General features: G+C 42.1%; 1 protein-coding gene across 14 annotated transcripts in view; it reads left to right on the top strand.

The window, feature by feature from the left end:
- The window catches only part of NFASC (neurofascin), a 189042-nt gene that overhangs the window by 97627 nt on the left and 70759 nt on the right, over positions 1-20656 (top strand). For all 14 annotated transcript variants that reach the window (XR_001942046.1, XM_018571666.1, XM_018571659.1 and 11 more), the window contains 2 exons: positions 13861-13962; positions 15267-15464. Coding sequence is in view for 13 of the 14 variants with exons in the window: in XM_018571666.1 (XP_018427168.1) it covers positions 13861-13962; positions 15267-15464 (300 nt within the window). In the remaining variant the exon portion in view is untranslated. The remainder of the gene's footprint in view (positions 1-13860; positions 13963-15266; positions 15465-20656) is intronic.

Raw genomic sequence — 20656 nt, 5'->3', positions numbered from 1 at the left:
GTTGTAACATACAGTAAAATAAATTGATCATGCAGGCACTTACATTTTTAGGAGGACATGCAGGGAGGGAGACATTATCACATTATCAGAGGACAGACTGTGGGATGGGAATCGGTGGGGGACCAATGGGCTCAAGGTGGATATTGCCTAATTGGTGGAGGCCAATATCATGAACCAAAGTTGCATTAACCACTTCAAGACCAGGTGTTTAGACCCCCTTCCTTGCCAGGCCATTTTTCAGTATTCAGCGCTGCGGTACTTTGACATTTATTCCATCATGCAACGCTGTACTGCAATGAATTTTATACCATTTTTTGGGGACAGATAGAGCTTTCTTTTGGTGGTATTTATTCACCACTGGGGTTTTTATTTTTTTCTATATTTCAGAAAATTTACTGAAAATTTTGGGGGAAAAAAAGTGTTTTTTACATTATGTTAGGAAACAATTATTATTACCCAATTTTTTGGTAAAATATAAAAGACGGGGTCACGTCGGGTAAATGGACACCAAACATGTCATGCTTAAAAATTGCGCGCACCCGCGAAATCGCAAAAAACTACAATACCCAAAATTGACCATAGGCGACGCTTTAAAAGCTTTTACAGCTCATCAGTTCAGTGTTTATCAGTTGTTGATAGCCCTAGAATTATTGCTCTCACTGCGAAGTTCGCGGCGATATGTCATTTTCGCAGGTATGCGCATGTTTGCATGTGTGTATGGGTGGGGGCTTTTTCTTTCCCCCTATTTGTTTTTGGTTTCTTTTTCACTTAACTTTATTGCTATCACATAGAGGGGTTTCTTAGCCCCCTATGTGATAGCAAAAGATGCGGCAGGTCCTCTTTATGGAGACATCAGGGGTCTCCAAGACCCCTAATGTCACCTAGGATCCCCCTGAAGAAGCTGATGAAGCACAGATCTGCTTCATCAGCTTCTCTCCAGCAACTGAATTGGTAGGGGAAGCTTACAGTAAAGTGGATTACCGGGTTCCATCACACAGTCACTTAAATTGTAAGAAGAACATGCACAGAACTGTACCTGAGAATATTTTTAGGAGGACATGCAGGGAAAACATTATGACATTACCTGAGAACAGAATGTGGGATGGAAGCCATTGGGGAACCAATGAGCTCAAGGTGGATACTGCCAAGTTGGTTGAGATCAATATAATGAACCGAGGTTGCATCAAGCTAAGGCAACTGGTGGGAGCCAAGAGAAAGGGGGGGAGGTAGGTAGGGGAAGCTTACAGTAAAGTGGATTACCGGGCTCCATCGCACAGTCACTTAAATTGTAAGAAGAACATTCAGAGAAGACATTATCACAACAGGTAGAGTGATAAAACAACAGCGGTAGGGAGCCAGACCATGCGAACCCGGTATTGGCGTGCACCGAGAGATGGTCTCTAAGGGGCTACCGGGTTCCAGCACACAGTCACTTAAATTGTAAAAAGAGCATGCAGAAAAAACATTATCGCATCAGGCAGAGTAATAAAACCACAGCGGTAGGGAGCCAGATCATACGAACCAGGTATGGTTCAAGAGATGCTCTCTAAGGATGGAGCACTGTCACTGGGGCCTTGAGTTGATGAGAGAGAATCAACCATCGCCTTCGGACTGGAAAATGTGAGTTTTCAAGTGTCGGGGGATCCGGAATGGGGTCCTAGGAGAGCGTTAAGCTTTCGGTGGCCCCAAGGAGGGAGGGGAGTGAGGCAAAGTCGGTGAAAGAGACTTGGGGGGCGAGGTCGGTCGGATTGTGGTGTCCTCTTTCGTGATTGCGAGGCCCAGTTCCTGGAATAATGAGCGAGGGTGGTAGAAGCCTGGTATGGGGTGCCGTGGTAGGTGAAGAAAAGCTTGAATGGAAATCCCCAACGGTAGCGGACATTCACAGATTTTAAGATAGGGCTTCAGAGCGCGCCACTTCGCCAGGCTGGTTGGAGACAAATCCGAGTAGACCTGTAGATCGTAGCCTTGGAAGGTGAGGGGGGCTTTATCGCGGGCTGCCTGGAGGATTCTCTTTGGAGCGAAAGTGGAACTTGAGGACCACATCTCTTGGAGGGCCATCAGGACGCGGCCTAGTCAGAGCATGATGCACGCGGTCTAGTTCCATGCGGTCTGGCGGAATGTCAGGCGCCAGTTCCTGGAAGAAGGCCAACATGGAACCGTGTAGATCTGTGACGGTTTCTGGTAGGTCCCAGATGCGGACATTGCTCCGACGTGCTCTATTCTGGTGTCCTCCTGTTTGTCCTTAAGCTGCTCTAATTCTTCAAGGAGTGCTAACAATTCACGTTTATGGTCGTCCAGGACCAGGGTGGCATCATCCATACGGTGTTCGATGGCACTGGTCCTGCGGCCTACATCACGGATTTCGCGGAGCAGATCCGCTGAGAGCTTGCGGGAGGCCATGGAGATTTCCTTGCGGACAATGCCGTGGAATCGGGTGAGCAGCTGTGTGTCCGCTTCCGAGTGCTGGGTACGGAGACCAAGCAGAGTACGGGACCAGGAATCGGCTTGCAGTGCTGGATCTTCTCCCAGCGAATGTCTCCTGTCCTCATCTGAGGTGGACAGAGGGACGGGCGCCATTTTGGCGGGCCCTGGCGCGGGTTCCTGGGTCCGGTCAGGTTTGCGGGCTTGCTTGCCCTTCCCCGTCTTCCCCAAGAGACAACAGGTGCAGGTGTCTGGTCAGCCGAGGGGGTGCTTCGGGTGCCGTAGATAGTGAAATAGTGGGGGAAGTGTGCCCGGGTGGAGCGGAGCTGATCTAAAACGCGGCCATCCTAGATCGCTGCATGCATTCGCCCATTTTTTAAATCTTTTTATTCATATTCTTATTTAATATAATACATAAAGACAAGAACATAAAACATTAGACAAACAGTTTTACCATACAAATAAATAAAATTTACATTAACCTTCATCATCATTCTAAACCCCCCCCCCCCCAACAAAAAAAGGGGGGAAACCCCCCCCCCCAAAAAAGGGGGGAAATCTTAAATTTACAATTTTATTTATACTTCAATGCCCACATCTAAATCATTGTGAAAAGTGTAATTATTATAAACCAACATCCCAAACCTAGTGTCAGATACACAGAGGAAAAGACCCCTGAGATATTATAATTATGCAACATATCCCCCTATGGGGTTTATATATATGTATTCTATAATTTTACTAGATACTGTATATTAATCATTGTGAAAATCACTGTGAAGAGACTAGAAAGAAAAAAAAAAAGGCAAGGCCGATTACTACTGTACTTCCAGGATTGTATTTCCTATTTCTACAGAAAAATAATCACCATATGTCTTCTATTGCGCCCAACTCCAAACCACTCCGCGTTTTTATTCCCTCACCCTGGTATCTAACCCATAGTTTCTTTATATACTTTCCACCAAATTAACTACCAGACATCACTTCCACCTACCTCCTGAGAGTTTTTTTTAATTTATTCCAATTGGCCCAAATTTGATTTGAAGTATAGGAATTTTTAGAGCAGCTGTAAGCTCCTCCATTTCACTATAATGGCCAATTATTTGGAACCATGGGCGAATACCCGTTTCTGTCAAGCATCTCCAAGATCTAGAAATATTCGCCTTTGCTCCATTCAACAAAAAAGGAATCAGAGATCTCCTATATTTTCCTACTGGGCAATCTGTAACCCTGAATAATTGGGCAAGACCACCATATGTGTTGCAATGTACTCTCTGAGCCACATTTCATCCAACATTCCTTTTGAGTTATGTTTATAAACTTTCCCCATTCTAGAAGGTGTTAAATACCATCTTGCTAGTAATTTTATAATTACTCTCCTCCACCTTTTGAGTTCATCGAGGGGGCATGGCACAGCTGAATTATCTTATTTCTCATCTCCACTGTTAGTATGTTACCAAGATCGCCCTCCCATTGAGCTAAGAAATGTGGGTATGTGTGGCGAGATCTATCAATGCCTTATAAAATCGGGATACCATATGTCTTTGTGATGAAGTGCTGGATAACACCTGTTCAACTTGATTTAACTCTGATAGTGTTCTAAGTGGCGCAGGTAAAGAGTTGACAAAATGCGCTGTATGTCTCTAACACCAGAAATCCCAACTATATGTTCCCCATCTTTCCCGTATTTCGTCCAAAGACATGATCCTAACATTCTTAATGATATGGTGTAGTTGAAGATCCCATTCTTTAAACCAAGCAAGAAACCTCCCATCGTTCTTGCCAGGAATAAAATACTTATGATCTAACAAACGTAATAAAGGCAAATTATAAGACCACCTATATTGCTGACAGATTGAATCCCATATTTTAAAAGTTGTTAACGTAAGAGGTGAAGTTTCCCCCAGAGAAGGCTCTTTAATTCTTCGGGATCCACAATGCTGTTCTCAATTTAGTCTGACATAGATACTCATAACTCCCATTTTTTTTATCAGATGTGAGGGATATCCATTCTGCTATACGTTGTCAGAATGTTTACTCTGATAAAATAAACAGTTTTGTTTTTATGAAAACAGGCCAGGATCTGGAATTAAGGCGATTCCCAACTTTTTTTCACAATTCAACTAATAACTCAAGTTCTTTGTGCTAACGTGAAGACAAAATAAGAACAATAATGTGAAAAAATTTAGATATTAACTAAAATCAGTGCAAAATATAATCGGTGACAAAGAATATGGATCAAATTTTCAATAATTTTGATCAACAAGATAATAAAAATAAAACCACAGGATATTATTTCAAATATTAAAGAAACAAAACTAAGTGACTCCTGGAATGCAATTAGTAGCATCTCAGTAGCTAAACAGAATATAACAAAATAATGTGCAGATTCAACGCGTGACTTCTCCCAGCCAACAGATGTTCAAAAGTTCACATTTCTACTGTGCATGAACTAACAATACTGTGCACGGGACTGGCTAATCAGCCAAGAATCTATTTAAGGTAAAGACAAACTTCCACTAAGTTATTTTATTTTTATGTATATATCACAACTAGACCATCGACTAGAATTGAAAGGGAGGTGATTTCTACTGCGATTAGAAATTTTACTCCAATTTAATTTTGATGCTAACAATGACCAAATGGTTTAGTTAGATATATATGGCTAGTCAATTGCCTACAGATAAATAGAATTAAAATCTTATCTCAACCTAATTATGACGTCACACGCTCATATCACCTTACTCCAAATTACCTGAAAAGGGCAATGTTGGACTAGGATTAATTTTGTTTTTTTTTTCCTTTTTAAAATTCCAATATTATTCCATGAGATCTCTGACCTAAGTCTAAAAAATAGGGCTGTTAGTGATTCAAATTTTCGTGTTCGATTAATCGAAATTTGTTTTAATTGATTAATTTCGATTAATTATGCACTGGAGGAGGGGAAAAAAAAAAAGGGTGTGCGGGGCTGGGGAGGTGACGGTCTCATCTGCTAGTGCCGGGGGTCAAGATGTCCGGTCCGTTGGTGTAAAGGGGGACCTTATTGTTCCTTCTGGGCAGTGGTGATGCTGGAGAGATGTGGGCGGAAGTTTCGCAGGACAGGCGCCGCAAGTGCCGGTCTACTCGAGGATGGTGGCCAAGGCGTCCCAGACGTGGGACGGAGGTTCCTGTTGTCGTGGTAACGTGGCTCTGTCGGCTAACAAAGGGAAGGGGGAGGAGTCAGGTGAAGTCACAGACATTGACGTCACCGGACTCCTCCCCCCTTCCCTTCGTTAGCCGACGGAGCCATTTGGGGGAGGAGTCCGGTGACATCGATGTTCGTGACGTCACCGGATCTCCGACAGGACTACCAGAAGCCGGCGGAGAGGTGAGTATTTTCATTAGCGATCAAATACATTTTAATCGATCAAAAAGATTAACGATCGAGAAATTAATCGCTAATTTAAGCAGCCCTACTAAAAGATTAAGGATAAATCGGATATCTTTGACAGTACATGTCAGACTTCCTGTCTGTTTAAGAGATGTATAGCTTGAGAAAGTCTGAGCAAGAAAAACAATTCTTTTGTATATACATTGAAAATGAAGTCATCTACTAACACAGTGGTTAACTCACATTCTTTCACTGATTACAAATATAAATTTTCGTGGTGTGTTTATAAGGTTAGTAAATCAACCCCTGTGAGTGGTTCTCTGAATTTTTTGCTGAAGTGGAAAAGGGTACATTATGGCATTTGTAGCTCACCTTGTGTTTTTACTTGTCTGGAATTGCTCTTTACCACTTGCTGACCGGGGTGTTTACACCCCCTTCCTGTCCAGGCCATTTTTCCGTATTCAGGTGGTTAAAGGTAATATACTGTAATGTCTTTTCTATACGTTTTATCTTTTAAACACTTTACATTTAAAACATACCAGCAAGATTTTTTTTAAACAATTTTACATTTAGAAGATACCAGCAAGAATTGTATTATTATGTGGTAATGTTTTAAAAGAAATATTTGTTTTATCGGTTACAGTTATATATGTAGATGGGGCAGCCATATGTACAGCAGCCATACCTATGTACAGTAGGTTCTGCTTCCTACTGTTGAGTGCTACACAGCGGCTGTGTTCTCACAATGCAAGTCTGTAAGTCTTATTTGATTTTTTTATAGTATATACTATATATATATATATATATTGTGACGTTTGGGGAAGTTAGCACAAATGGTGAGCGCATTAAGGAGGCATCCACTCGCTTAGGACTTCTTTTTAGGGCTTCCTTGCCCACTTTTACTAAATGAGCATTCACAAAATGATGCGATTTACCCTCGCAGGGGTTCTTTATCACAGAGAGGCACATCCAGCCTCCTGTCTTTGCATTCACAGCACTGCTGCTCAGGCCACTGTCTGTTCCTCCAGACGCTCTCGTGCTAACCTGCACAATAGGTCTCACAACCCCGCAACTCCCTGCTGCACTGGCCTCCACTCTGACTCCTGGGTGGAGTTCTCCTGACTCACAGGTGGGGCCCTGAACATCCGCCTGCACCCTTTCCATAAGGGCTGTGCACAGGTGTGCAATCATTAGGTGCTCAACCCTCCTAAACCATGGACCCAGGACTGGAGATCTCATCCCTCCCAGTTCTCTTAGAGAAATCTCCCAGTTCCAGGATCCCAGTTATAATTTAGAAAACCCGGAAAGAATTTCAAAGCCAGCTCTTTCCTGGTAAAAGTATTTCTGTCCTGGAACTGCTCAGCCCCTCTGGCTGAGAGTCCTGGGTGACCCTTTTTCCATTCTAGATAGTGGCATTGCCACGCACTGACACAATATATAAGCTATATAGGTTAAACCATAAATATTTAAAAAACTCAATTAAGTAAGTATTTAGATGCTTCATGCAATACTAATAATAACACAATTGAAATTATTGCTAATACCATTTCTTTCAAATAATAATATTGTATATAAGGTAACTTTTTATAGTGAGCTCTTTTTACTATGATGATAAAAAGAAAAAATAATCATGGTAGTCTCTTTTTGTTCTTAAGTTTGAGACATGGCAATTCCATCAATCTCATTCTAACACAGTCTGGTACCATGGTCAGTCCTTGTTGTCTCGTCGTTGTTGTCTGGTACCCCCACAATTTACAACCTGGGAATGTATGTGTTTTAAGGCTCTAAGAATCACTGATGTTAGAGTCTTTGTCCAGAAACCATGAACTCAAATTCACCTTATATACTGATAGACAGAACAAAGATGGCTTCCAGGATGCCCATGTTACAATATGTAGAACAGTATGTATAGGCCTTATAGTTTAATTCCTTTTAGCCCCAAATAGTTCCGATAACGCGATAGTGAAGCAGCCATATAATATTTATTAAAATCCTGGTAGACCCAGTCTCCCCTTCAATAAATTCTAATATGACCGGAGCCCCAAACGAATTTATTACGAATTTATTAACCCCAGATTGTAATAAAGATAGGTATTTCTTGGGGATATCAGCATCTGGAATAAGAATACAAATTTGGGCAAAATGTTAATTTTTACCAAATTTATCCTACCAAAGATTTATTTGCTATTAAATATTCCACGGTCAACTGTTAGTAGTATTATAACAAAGTGGAAGCCACTGGGAACTACAGCAACTCACCCACGAAGTGGTAGGCCACGTCAAATGGCAAGCGGGGTCAGTGCATGCTGAAGCGCACAGTGCGCAGAAGTCGCCAACTGTCTGCCGAGTCAATAGCTACAGACCTCCAAACTTCGTGTGGCCTTCAGATTGGCACAACAATAGTGCGTAGAGAGCTTCATGGAATTGGTTTCAATGGCTGAGCAGCTGCATCCAAGCCTTACATCACCAAGTGCAATGCAAAGCGTCGGATGCAGTGGTGTAAAGCACGCCGCCACTGGACTCTAGAAAAGTGAAGACGTGTTCTCTGGAGTGACGAATCACGCTTCTGTCTGGAAGGGAACTCTTAAGGCATCGGCATACCAAGACATTTTGGACAATTTCATGCTCCTAACTTTGTGGGAACAGTTTGGGGATGGCCCCTTCCTGTTTCAACATGACTGCGCACCAGTGCACAAGGCGAGGTCCATAAAGACATGGATGAGCGAGTTTGGGGTGGAGGAACTTGACTGGCCTGCACAGAGTTCTGACCTCAACCCAATAGAACACCTTTGGCATGGATTAGACCAAAGACTGGGGGGCAAGGAATTCTCATCCAACATCAGTACCTGACCTCACAAATGCGCTTCTGGAAGAATGGTCAAACATTCCCATAGACACACTCCTAAACCTTGTGGACAGCCTTCCCAGAAGAGTTGAAGCTGTTATAGCTGCAAAGTGTGGGCCAACTCAATATTGAACCCTACGGACTAAGACTGGGATGCCATTAAAGTTCATGTGCGTGTAAAGGCAGGCATCCTAATACTTTTGGCAATATAATGTAGTTAACCTGATATAAATCAGACAACTACGAAGGTAAATAAATCCCCAAATACTTAATCTACTGTTTCTGCCAACTAAATGGAAAAAGGGGGTGGTAATTGTGCTTCCACTTCCCTAGGAATATTAATATTCAATATCTCTGATTTGTTTATATTTTAAAATTAGAGATCTGGCCAAATATCTCCAATTTTTTCAACAAATTTGGGATTGTTATGTGTGGTTGCTGGATGTAAAAAAGTATATCCGCATATGCTGCTAACTTTTATGTTCATAACCTCCCACCAATACTCCATGTATACTAGGATTTTCCCTAATTGAACTTAATAATTGTTCTAAAAAAAGAGCAAAAAGAATAGGGGACCATTATATAATTGAAAAGGCTGTGATAGAGAACCATTAATTTAATCTGAGCCATCGGCAAATGATACATTGCCTGTATTCTAGATATCATTCTCTGGCCAATCCCAAAATGCTCTAAAATACTAAACAAATAATTCCAATCCACTCTATCAAATGCCTTTTCAGCATCCGTGGTGAGCAACAGCAAATATTGCCACCCTCTTCGTACAGAGTGGATAATGGAAATCGTATACAGGATACTATTCCCGGTATTCTCTACGGAATAAAGCCTGTTTGATCAGGATCGATTAATTGCAAGAGGAACTGCTGTATTCTAGAAGCCAGTACATTTGCGTATAATTTGATGTCATTATTCAACAAAGATATAGGTCTGTAACTGGCCGGACTCGTAGGATCCTTTCCCATTTTGGGGATCACTGTAATATGTGCCAATGTAGTTTCCTGTGCTCAGTGTCCCCCTTGCACAAATGAGTTAATATAATCTTGTAGATGAGGCAAAAGTACTTCTTGATATGTTCTGTAATACGCTACAGGTAACCCATCAGGGCCTGGGCTCTTACCTAACGGCAACGCGCTCAGGGTCTTTTTTATTTCCTCCAGAATGATATCTCCCTCCAAGGCCTCCGTTGCCTCCACTTCTATCTTAGGGAATACCCTTTTAGATAAATACTGTTGTATCTTCTTCTTACATATAGGTCTAATTGTTCTCCTGTTTTCTCCCCGGATACATTATACAAAGACTGATAAAATGACCTAAAAGTGGCTGAAATCTAGGCCCCCCCTAGATTTCAGCCACTTTTAGGTAATTTTATCAGTGATAAACCATCCGGCCCTGTGCAGACTTAACTTTAGGGATGAAACGCAATGTTCTCTTATGACGTAAGGCTCTTGCCAGTAGTTTATCCGACTTATTCCCCCATTCGTAAAATCGCCTTGAGACCAAAGAAAAATTATATTTAGTCTGCTGAAACAATTAATTCCATAGTTCCTCTCTTAGAGCAAGTAGGTCAGCTAAATAAGATATTTGAAGAGCGCAATTATGCAGGGCTTCCAATTTATTAATTTTATTTAGAAGCTCCTTTTACCCTGCACATACGTTCCATTTATTTCCTAGTCCCCTGGGAAATCAGTCTACCCCTAAGTACATCTGAGGAAGAAACAGAATATTTTCCCTAAAGTCTTTTAAATCCTGCTCAGTCTCCTTTTGTATTCCCTGATCTCTAAGTAAGGCTTCATTATCTTACAACTGAACGGTCGCGGTAAAGATGGTGCAAATAAAATTGTTGCTGTTACTGGGGAGTGATCTGAGAGTGTCACTTGCAAGATTTCTGCACTACAAATACTAGGTATATCACAATGATCCACCCATATATAATCAATTCTAGAGTATGTATTATGTACTTTTGAATAAAAACAATAATCCCTTTCTATTGGATGAAGTAATCTCCAACTGTCCACCAGTTGGGCTTTATGCATAATTCTTTTTATTAAAAGTTGTTTAAAGGACAAAGTTGTATGACCTGAGGAGGAGACCTGCAGAGGTTCTAACACCAAATTGAAATCCCCTGCCAACACCAGTGAACCCTCCTGAAAATCCAAAAGAGAGGTTAATGTCCGCACTAAAAATGTACTCTGATATTGGTTGGGGACATACACTGAAGCAAATGTAAAACATTTATTATTAAAAATCCCCTTGACAAAAAGGTATCTCTTTTCTTTATCAGAGATAAAGTCCTTGAACACAAAATGGGCTCCTCTGCTCAATCCAATGGCCACCCCTCTAGAACGTTTATTATCAGAATAACTATAAAACCACTGAGGAAAACTATGTGTCAAGACCAATCTTAGAATCCGCTGTGAAATGAGTCTCGTCTCTTGAAGGAAGGCCACTTGAACAGATTCCCGTCTTAATTCTCGAAGTATAGAATGTCGTTTAACAGGAGAGTTGAGCCCCTTTACATTATATAAGTCATATATTTTAGAGTCGCCATTGGGTTGAGTCTGTAAGAACATATCCCTTAAACATAACAATATCGGCCTGGGGAGAAAAAAAGGGGGGGGGCGGACGTGGGGTCAGATTCGTAACCCTTGCTCACAAACACAACCTTTACCAAGAAACATATATAGCGCCTTTTGCACGATTGTGTGCATTAAACACAAGCACCCTTACCACAGGGGGTACTGGCTAGAAGCTGGGCTCCTTCCTAAACTAACACAAAAAGGAAAAAAATGGCAAAAATTAACAAAAGGGGGACAGTAATAGTATAATCATTAATTACTAGAATAAGAAGAGAAACATGTCCCTCTAATAGAAGTTATTGTAATTTTAATCTATATATCATCCTTCCACTGTGGGATATCTGGACTCTGCACCTCTAAAATAGAACAAAATGTGTCCAAATCTTCAGGGAACCTTTAAAACTGCTGATTTCCCATTCTTGCGGGCTATCAGGCATGATGGAAACCCCCTGCGGTAGAAGATAGAATTGGCATGTAATATCTCCAACAGAGGTCGCAAAACTCTTCTCCTTTTCATAGTGTCCTGTGCCATGTCTGGAAAAATTAACACATGCTCCTTCATATATAATTGGCTCAAAGTTCCACAATTTTTTTAAATAATTTCATCCTTCTGTCTATAATAATGAAAACGACATACAATGTCCCGTGGTATATCTAGACTATAAGTTCTCACATAGAATAACCGATGTACCCAATCCAACATAGGGGCGATATGGGTTCTCTCCCCAATATCTTATTGAAAATAATCGGCATTGTTGTTACCAGTTCACTATCCCCTTTAGATTCTGGAATCCCTCGGACTCGAACATTATTTCTACTCCCTCGATTTTCTTGATCTTCTACTCGATACGCCATTGCGCGTATATTCGCTTGAAGGGCATTGTTACTTTCCTGTAACCCCTTAAATAGCCAATGCATGTTGATTTAAGGCGAAATTCAATGTCCTCCATTCTTGTTAACACATGTGAGATATCTTCCCTAACTATAGAGAGCTAATTTTTAATTGAATTTTCCAGACGAGAAACATTGCTTCTAATTTCTTTTTAGTGGGAAAATCTTTCAGTATCCCCAAAGAAGCATGACTTCCTCCTGTCTCTCCCTCCCCAGACAACTCTGAGCAGGATGATACCTCCAGGGATACAGTCTTATCAACCTTACCTGAGGTACTAGAGAAATGGGTCCCTTACTCCACGTCCACAACGTCTCCCTCCATGCGAGCTTCCAGGCGAGTCTCTGACGAGCAGTAAGAAATTGTTTCATGGAACTTGCTCCTTTCATTGAGCGTACCCCTCCTTAAGCTTTCTTTCTCCTCATAGCCTTGATACTGCACGGGAGCCTAGACCCCCCCTCCCAGCAGGGAGAGCTTTCTTCTCCCCTCATTCTCACTGCTGCCTCGCTGCTTCTATTCACCTGACTGACGAACGGAGCTCGGCATCACATGCAGACAGAGGAGGTCGTCTATGCTGCAGCATCTCTCCCCACACACACCGCGGCCGCTAAGCAGAGACCAGAGGGATATGTCTCAGAACCCACTCGTCTGGAAGGAGCCCAGTGTTAGGAGCTTGCTATACGCGGCCGTCCGCCATCGTGACGAGGCCCCGCCCCCTGACAACAATGCCTGTGACTCGTAGAATGATCCCCTATGGTATTTTCAGGTTCAAGGGCCTTTTCCTCCCCACTACACAACTTTCCAAACAGTAGAAAATCTCTCCCCAGGATTACACTGTGCAACAGTGAAGGGAACACAACTACTTTATTGCAATAGTCCCTGTGGCTGGTTTCAAAGGTTTCCAGCACTGTGGGTTACTTCCTACAGTTACTGTGTTCACACAACACTCCTAACTGGTGCTGGGTCAGTGGTTCAGGGTCAACAAGCAGGGTAACCAGGTTCCCGGAGTCTAGGAGGCCATGTACACTTTTGCCACCTATATTCTTATATTTGCCACATTGTGTGGCATGTCAGGATTTGTGACCAGACACTGGCACACACATGCAAAGACATCCATCGGACGTAACAGGCTAACACCTGACTTCACACTTTTTGGTATACAGATAATCCTCGCTTAACGACTTACCTGCTTTGCGACCACTCGCACTTACCACCGTCTCCGAGCGACCTCCGACCTTGCGCGCCGGCGTCAGTGAGACGCGTCGCCGGCGGAAGTGATGTCCTCCGATCTTCACCGCGGGTCCCGTTACGTATTTTCATTGCCCGATGTACAGTACGCTGTTCGGTATAGTACATCTGCAACGCTATACAGTACTGTACTATTGCAGTACAGTACTGTATAGAGTTCCTCACTTTACGACCAATTCGTTTAACGACCTGGTCGTAGGAACGGAACTCGGTCGTTAAGTGAGGAATACCTGTGTGTGTATATATGTATGTGGTGTGTATGTATATGAGTATATATATGTGTGTGTATATGTGTATATATGTATGTGTATATATATATATATATGATATAAACTATATAACCAAAAAGTGTTAAGTCAGGTTAGCCTCTTGCATATGTACTTGGTAAATAGTAAAAGAGAGCAACGAAAGTATCCTGCACAGTTACTAGTAGCATCATGTTTTAGCATCCTGTGTTAAGTATTTTTGGTAACTACTTACTTCTGCTACATAGACAAGCCAGACCCACCTATGGATTTGGAGCTGACAGATCTTGCCGAACGAAGTGTCCGTCTTACATGGATTCCAGGTGACGAAAATAACAGTCCTATAACAGGTAAATACTCCCTTAGTGTTACAAGCTTTTCAGATCTGTATGTGTAATTGCCAGTCACAATCCAAAAACCTACTGACAGAATAACTGGCTTTCACTTCTGTGGTGTTTTTGACTCTGTTGGGTACACTGGATTCAAGGCTACACTGGGTCTGAGACTAATATTACATTTTCTTAATGCACTGTTGTGTATGTAAGCTTTATTTAAGCATAAATGAGTAAAATCAAAGATGAATTTCTAGTGGTTGGTGAATGATCTCTTGCACTAAACATTGTGCTCTTTAAATTGCTGAATACACTTGTTATTGTTCTGGGCTTGGTTAGTTCAGATTAAGGGGACTATTCACTAACCAGCTGAAGGATCTAGCTGTAGCTTCGGCCGATCCTTCGGCTAGCTTCGGCCCCAGGACCCCTTCAGTTCAGTAGAACCGAAGGGCTGCTGTACGGGCTATTCACTATAGCCCGTAAAGCCCCCGAACTTGGCCGAGCGGCTCAGTCAAGCCGAAGGCATATGCTGAGCCGCGCTGAAAGCCGAAGCTGGCCGAGCGGCCGGCCATTGGCTGGCCGGCCGACAGCCTGCTTCTGACTGCTGGGCAGAGCCAGCCGTGATCTTACGGCTGGCTCCGGCCATTTGCAGAGAGATCAGCGTCCCTGGTTACCAGCTAACCAGGGACACTGATCTCCAGACAGCAAACTTGTTGGTATACAGCTGTCATTGCTAGCTCCGCACAATCGTTTAATAATTTTATTTTTTTCTACTCTTTTTTTTCTACTATTCTGGCACGGAGCCATGTCCAGAATAGAAAAAAAAAATAAAAATTTTGGCCATAGGAATGCATTGCTAGATTCCTATTGGCTATTTCAATTTGCAATAGCCAATAGCAAACTAGCATTGCACCCGCCCTCTGCTGCAGTTCTCCATCAGGTCCCCACTACTGATTGACAGAAGCAGAGGGCGGGTGCAATGCATGTTCGGCCGACCCGAAGCCACCCGATGTACGGCTGATTTCAGCCGATATACGGCTGAAATCAGCCGTACCAGCCTGAAGTGAATAGCCGAACAGTGTTCGGCTCACTTCGCTTTAGGTCGGTCATTCACTCGGCTGCCTACGGCAGCTTAGTGAATAGACCCCTAAATGTTGATCTAGACCACTTCATGCAAAATAATGAATACTGCAGACATACTGTATTTTTCCTGCTCGTGCTATGGGTATTTCCTTTAAAATATCTCACATTCCTTTTAATATATTTCATTTGTTTTATTTTTTACACTATTTGCTTCTGCCAAAATATTTTTTATTCTACAGGTTTCGTTGTACAGTTTGAAGAGGATCGTTTGCAGCCTGGCACGTGGCATAACCTTGCCTCCGTGCCTGGTAATGTAAACTCTGCTTTGCTTCGTCTCTCTCCATATGTCAACTACCAGTTTCGGGTACTGGCAGTAAATGATCTTGGAAGCAGCATGCCCAGTCCAACTTCTGAAAGATATCAAACCAATGGGGCACGTGAGTAAACTTAATCTGTTTAAAAATAAATTGTGTCCAGTGTTTCATGATTTTCTAAATACAGTTAAAGAATGCAAAAATCTGTTTTAATACAAAAAAACTATTCGGGCAAAAATAGTGGTAAGGACATAATACTTGCAAATAGAAGCACACTAAATTGTTGTTCAACACTCACAGGACTCCAAATTTTCTAATTTAACAATCCAGCTTTAACATTTAATTTATGATTAAATGTATGTATTAGCCAGAAACATATGCTTATAAAATAATCAATAGCACGGTGGCATAGTGGTTAGCACTTCTGCCTTGCAGAGCTGGCCTGGGCTGGGTCTTCCTGGTTTGTACCCTGGCCAGGTCACTATCTAAAAGGAGTTTGCATGTTCTCCCTGTGCTTGCATGGGTTTTCACCAGGTACTCCTCCCGGTTTCCTCCCGCACTCAAGACATGCTGGAAGGTTAATTGGCTCCTGTCTAAATTGGGCCTTGTACATATGCATGTGAGATAGGGACCGTAGAATGTAAGCTCCTCAGGAGCAGGGATTGATGTGAATGTGCACATATAAAGCGCTGTGTAAATTGTCAGTGCTATATACAGTAAATACCTATAATAAACAAAGGGTGAAGAGTTCGGAGAAGACAGGAGAAGTGAACAACCTAGGACAAAATAGCTGATTTGGAAAAATTCTCCAATTCAGCTCACTTTCCAGTTAAGCTATGTTGCATAGTATTTGAGGTTGAATAAAGACACCGGTCCATCAAGTTCAACCTTTGTGTGTGTGATTATGCATGTGTATGAGAGTCCCTGTGTTATCTAGTGAGTACCTGTACCCCTGTATGTTATGGTCTCTGAGGAAGGTATTCAAAATAACAATTACATACATCAATACTCTCTGCTGATACCACTACTTGTGGCAGCGAGTTCCAAAATTGAACCACTCTAATTGAAAAGAAGCCCCTACGCCCTTTGTGTTCAAATCTTTTCTCCACCAATTTTAGGTGGTGGCCTCTAGTCTTTGTTATGGAGTTTACTGTAAAAAGTTTATTGCCGATGTTACCATCACCACTAAACATTTTATGCATCAAAATCATGTCCCCTCTTAATTGCCTCACTTCTAGTGTGAACAAATTTAAATTTAGCAACCTTGTCTCATAGCTTTGGTCTGCCTGACCCTTAGTTTAGTTGCCCTTCTCTGGCTCAGGGACATCCTTTCTGCAGTTCGGCCTCAAGATGAGGCCGAACCAGTGATTTAAAGTGGGAAAATTATTGCTTTATCTCTACAGTACATTCCCTTTTTAATACAAGACAAAACTCTGCTAGCTTTGTTTACCACAGCCTGGCATTGCAAGCTATTATTCGATCTGTTGTCTTCTATGACCCCCAAATCTTTTTCCATTTCTGACTTCCCTAGTACCCATTAATGTGTAATCCGCTTGCCTGTTTTTAACCCCAAAATGCATTACTTTAGATTTTTCAACATTAAACCTCATCTGCCATATAGTTGCCCACTCCCCTATTTTATCCAGGTCCTTCTGTAATGTCTAAGCCCGAGTCTATTACCCTCCCAAATTTAGTATCATCAGCAAACACAGAAACCTGGCTATTAACACTTTCCCCAATATCATTAATAAACCAGTTAAACAGTACGGGGCCTAGCACAGAACCCAGGGGCACGCCACTCTCCACCATAGACCATTCTGAAAAATGAGCCATTTATCAATACTCTCTGGACACGTTCCTGTAGCCAGTTGTCTATCCACGTACACACCATTTCATCTATGCCCATAGATTTCAGCTTGTGTATTAGGCGTTTATGTGGTACCGCGTCAAAAGCTTTAGCAAAATCCAGGTATACCACATCCACCGGCCTTCCGCCATCCAGATCTCTACTCACCTCTTCGTAGAATGTTAGCAGGTTGGTCTGACGAGAACGGTCTTTCCTACAACCATGCTGATTATCACTTATTATACCATTTGTCATGAACAAAATCCACTAAATAGTCCTTTATCATTTCCATCAGTTTGCATACTATTGATGTTAGACTGACTGGTCTGTAGTTCACAGGTTGGCATCTAGAACCTTTTTTGAATATTGGTACTACCGTTGCCTTACGCCAATCACTTGGTACCCTTCCAGTCATTATGGAGTTCTTGAAAATGAGGAATAATGGTCTCGCTATAACCTTCTTTTAAGTACACTGGGGTGCAGCTTATCTGGTCCTAACGATTTATTTGCATTAAGTTCTACAACTCTTTTATTGAACCCTGGCTACCGCCAACCACTGTGGTATCTTACGCACTAAGCTACTCACATTCTTATCTCCATTAAATCTGTCTTTTTCTTGAGTGTATACTGAAGAGAAAAATGAATTTAATACTTTAGACTTCTCCCGGTTGCTTGTGATTAATCTCCCGTTCTCATATTTTATTGGGCCCACCTGTTCTTTTCTTACCTTTTTTTACTGTTTATATATTGGTAGAATTTTTAGTGTTCTTCTTACAGACTGTGGCGATATGCTTTTCGGAATCTATTTTAGCCGCCCGGATTTCATTTTTACATCTCTTATTGCATTCCTTGTAGCTCTAGAATGCCAATGCAGTCCCCTCCATCTTATATTTTTTAAATGCCAACTTCTTTTCTTTGATGTGTTGTCTTACCGTTTTATTTAACCATGCAGGCTTAGTTGTTGATCTTTTATTTTTGAACAAAGGAACACAAAGGGCGCAAAAACACAGAAATGGAGCACTAGCGGGTTGGACTGGAGTGTGTATCACAAAGACTGTACTGCTAAGGAATTGTTAGCAGAGAATGAGTGTAATGGCACTTACTTAATGGTGCGTCCAATGTATAATAGACCACATGGGCACTTTAGGCCATAGACCACATGGTCGTGTGAACATGTAATAAACTGTTTAATGGGTTAACTATTAAGATGATCGGTGAATGTGGATTGTCCGTGGATGATGAACTGGCATGTAAGACAACATTGATGGATAGAGTGGGCATCCATCCATGGTCTATTATACATTGGACGCGCCACCCGCACCCTAAGAAAAAGGATAGGCGAACACAGGCGGTTTATCGCCGATGGCGACCGTGAACATAGTGTCCCCAGACATTTTGCCGCCAAACATGGCAAACGTATTCAGGATCTACACGTATTCGCCATAGAACACATCCCCACCCGTTTTTCTCCAGCTCAGCGTTTCCAGAGGTTATGTAGACAAGAGACCTTCTGGATATACAGACTCAATACCTTCACCCCAACAGGACTCAATGAAGAATTAGAAATTCTAACCATTACATAAATTCTTTATGCTACATATGACCCTCCTTGTGACATCTCCGCCCCCCACCCACTCAGTTCCCTTGATTCAGTGAGAGTTCATAAACACAAGCCCCCAAAAAGAACGCACAAAAGAACAGCTCTTTTGATATAGATTTTTATTCTTTTAATCATTTTAACAAAAACACAACATATAATCTTTTAAATAACCTTTTTTAAATCTTTCTAATTGTCCAGAATAAAATACCTCTTAATTATACTATCACCTCTATTAAAGTAACATCTTTTAATGTACAACTAAAGCAATTTTAATCATTATACTACTTCCATTGCTACAATTCCCCCCCCCCCCCCTTTTTTCCCCCCCTCTTTTACAAGTAGCACCACAACAACACATACAGTGAGTGTTCTTTATTGTTCTTTTCTCTTTCCCAAACAACATCCCAGTGCACACGAAGTTCTCTTATACATGTCAGTGTCCAGCAGCCCCGTTCCTAATGTCAAAACCGCGAGACCACTAGCTCCGCCCACCTGTCACTTTTTTCTTTTTAAACCCGGAGGAGGATTCCCGCCACTGCCCACTGTTCTACTTAAGCTTGAAAAAGAGGTTAAACACCTCGAAATGCGTCGCTCTTGCTCACCCCCATCCACTACACCCCTGTCCCTTCACTAAGCCGATCACCCGGGATCTGTCAGCTAGGCTCGCACACCGACTCGTGCACACCGCCCTCAGCTGACCTGACACAGACCGAGTGCCGTTCCTCACTACCGCGGTCACAGTAGTTTAGCTTGTGCTCGTCAAATTTGGGTTCCACTCTCCATCACACTGCCCAGAGTCAACACTCTTCCAGCAACATCACGGACAGAGCCGCCTCTCTCCTTCCACAGCATCTCCTCCTGGTGGACGAATCCTCCCAAACAGCACACCAATTGACAACACGAGAGTCCCGATCCTCCGCACAGGCCGCCCACATCCTGATTCCTGGATCCACATGTAAGTACCATTACACTCATTCTCTGCTAACAATTCCTTAGCAGTACAGTCTTTGTGATACACACTCCAGTCCAACCCGCTGGTGCTCCATTTCTGTGTTTTGGGTTGTATGCACTTGGTAATAGCGTTATGTAATGTATTGCTAAAACAATCCCACTTCTCGTCAGTGTTCAGTGATCGAAATAATTTGTCCCATTTAGTGTCGTATACTAGATGACACAGCTTATCGAAATTTGTCTTTTTGAAATTTACCATTCTTGTCAAACCAACACACTTCTCTTTTCTGTACCCAACATTAAACATAATCATCCTGTGATCACTATTACCCAATGTATCTCTAATTGCTATGTCTTCAACTGGGTCTGCATTATTGCAAATTAATAAATCTAGCATAGCATTCTTCCTGTTTGGCACATCAACCATCTCATCCATGAAATTGTCCCACAGCAGGTTTAGGAAATGCCAGCCTTCATAGATTGAGAAGTTCCATTTGACCAATCAATGTCCAGATAATTGAAGTCTATAATTGTGTTATGAACCCCCTTATGTTCGGGGGTTTATAACACACACCCACAATTAGTTTACAACTAGCATCAGTCTTATCTAGTTCTAACCACAAACACTCAACACCCATCGCAACTCTGTCATGAGGTTATCTCGTATGTGCACGGTTAAGTGTTTTTACATACATGCATACCCCCTCCACCCTTCTACCAACCCTTTCTCTCTTGAACAGGTCATACCCTTGCACATTAGTTGTCCAGTCATGTGGGCTGTCCAGCCAAGTTTCTGTTATTCCCACTATATCTTAGTCCTCTTACAGGAGCAGAAGTTCAAGCTCCACTAATTCATTTGCTAAACTTCTAGCATTGGTGTACATTAGACATGTGCACCAGCAAAAAAATTGTTTAGTT

This window comes from Nanorana parkeri, unplaced genomic scaffold (genome assembly GCF_000935625.1).
Source record: "Nanorana parkeri isolate BGI_ZX_2015 unplaced genomic scaffold, ASM93562v1 scaffold1800, whole genome shotgun sequence".
NCBI classification, from domain to species: domain Eukaryota; kingdom Metazoa; phylum Chordata; class Amphibia; order Anura; family Dicroglossidae; genus Nanorana; species Nanorana parkeri.
The sequence above is the reverse complement of the archived record's forward strand: the minus strand, read 5'-3'. Positions and strand labels throughout refer to the sequence as shown.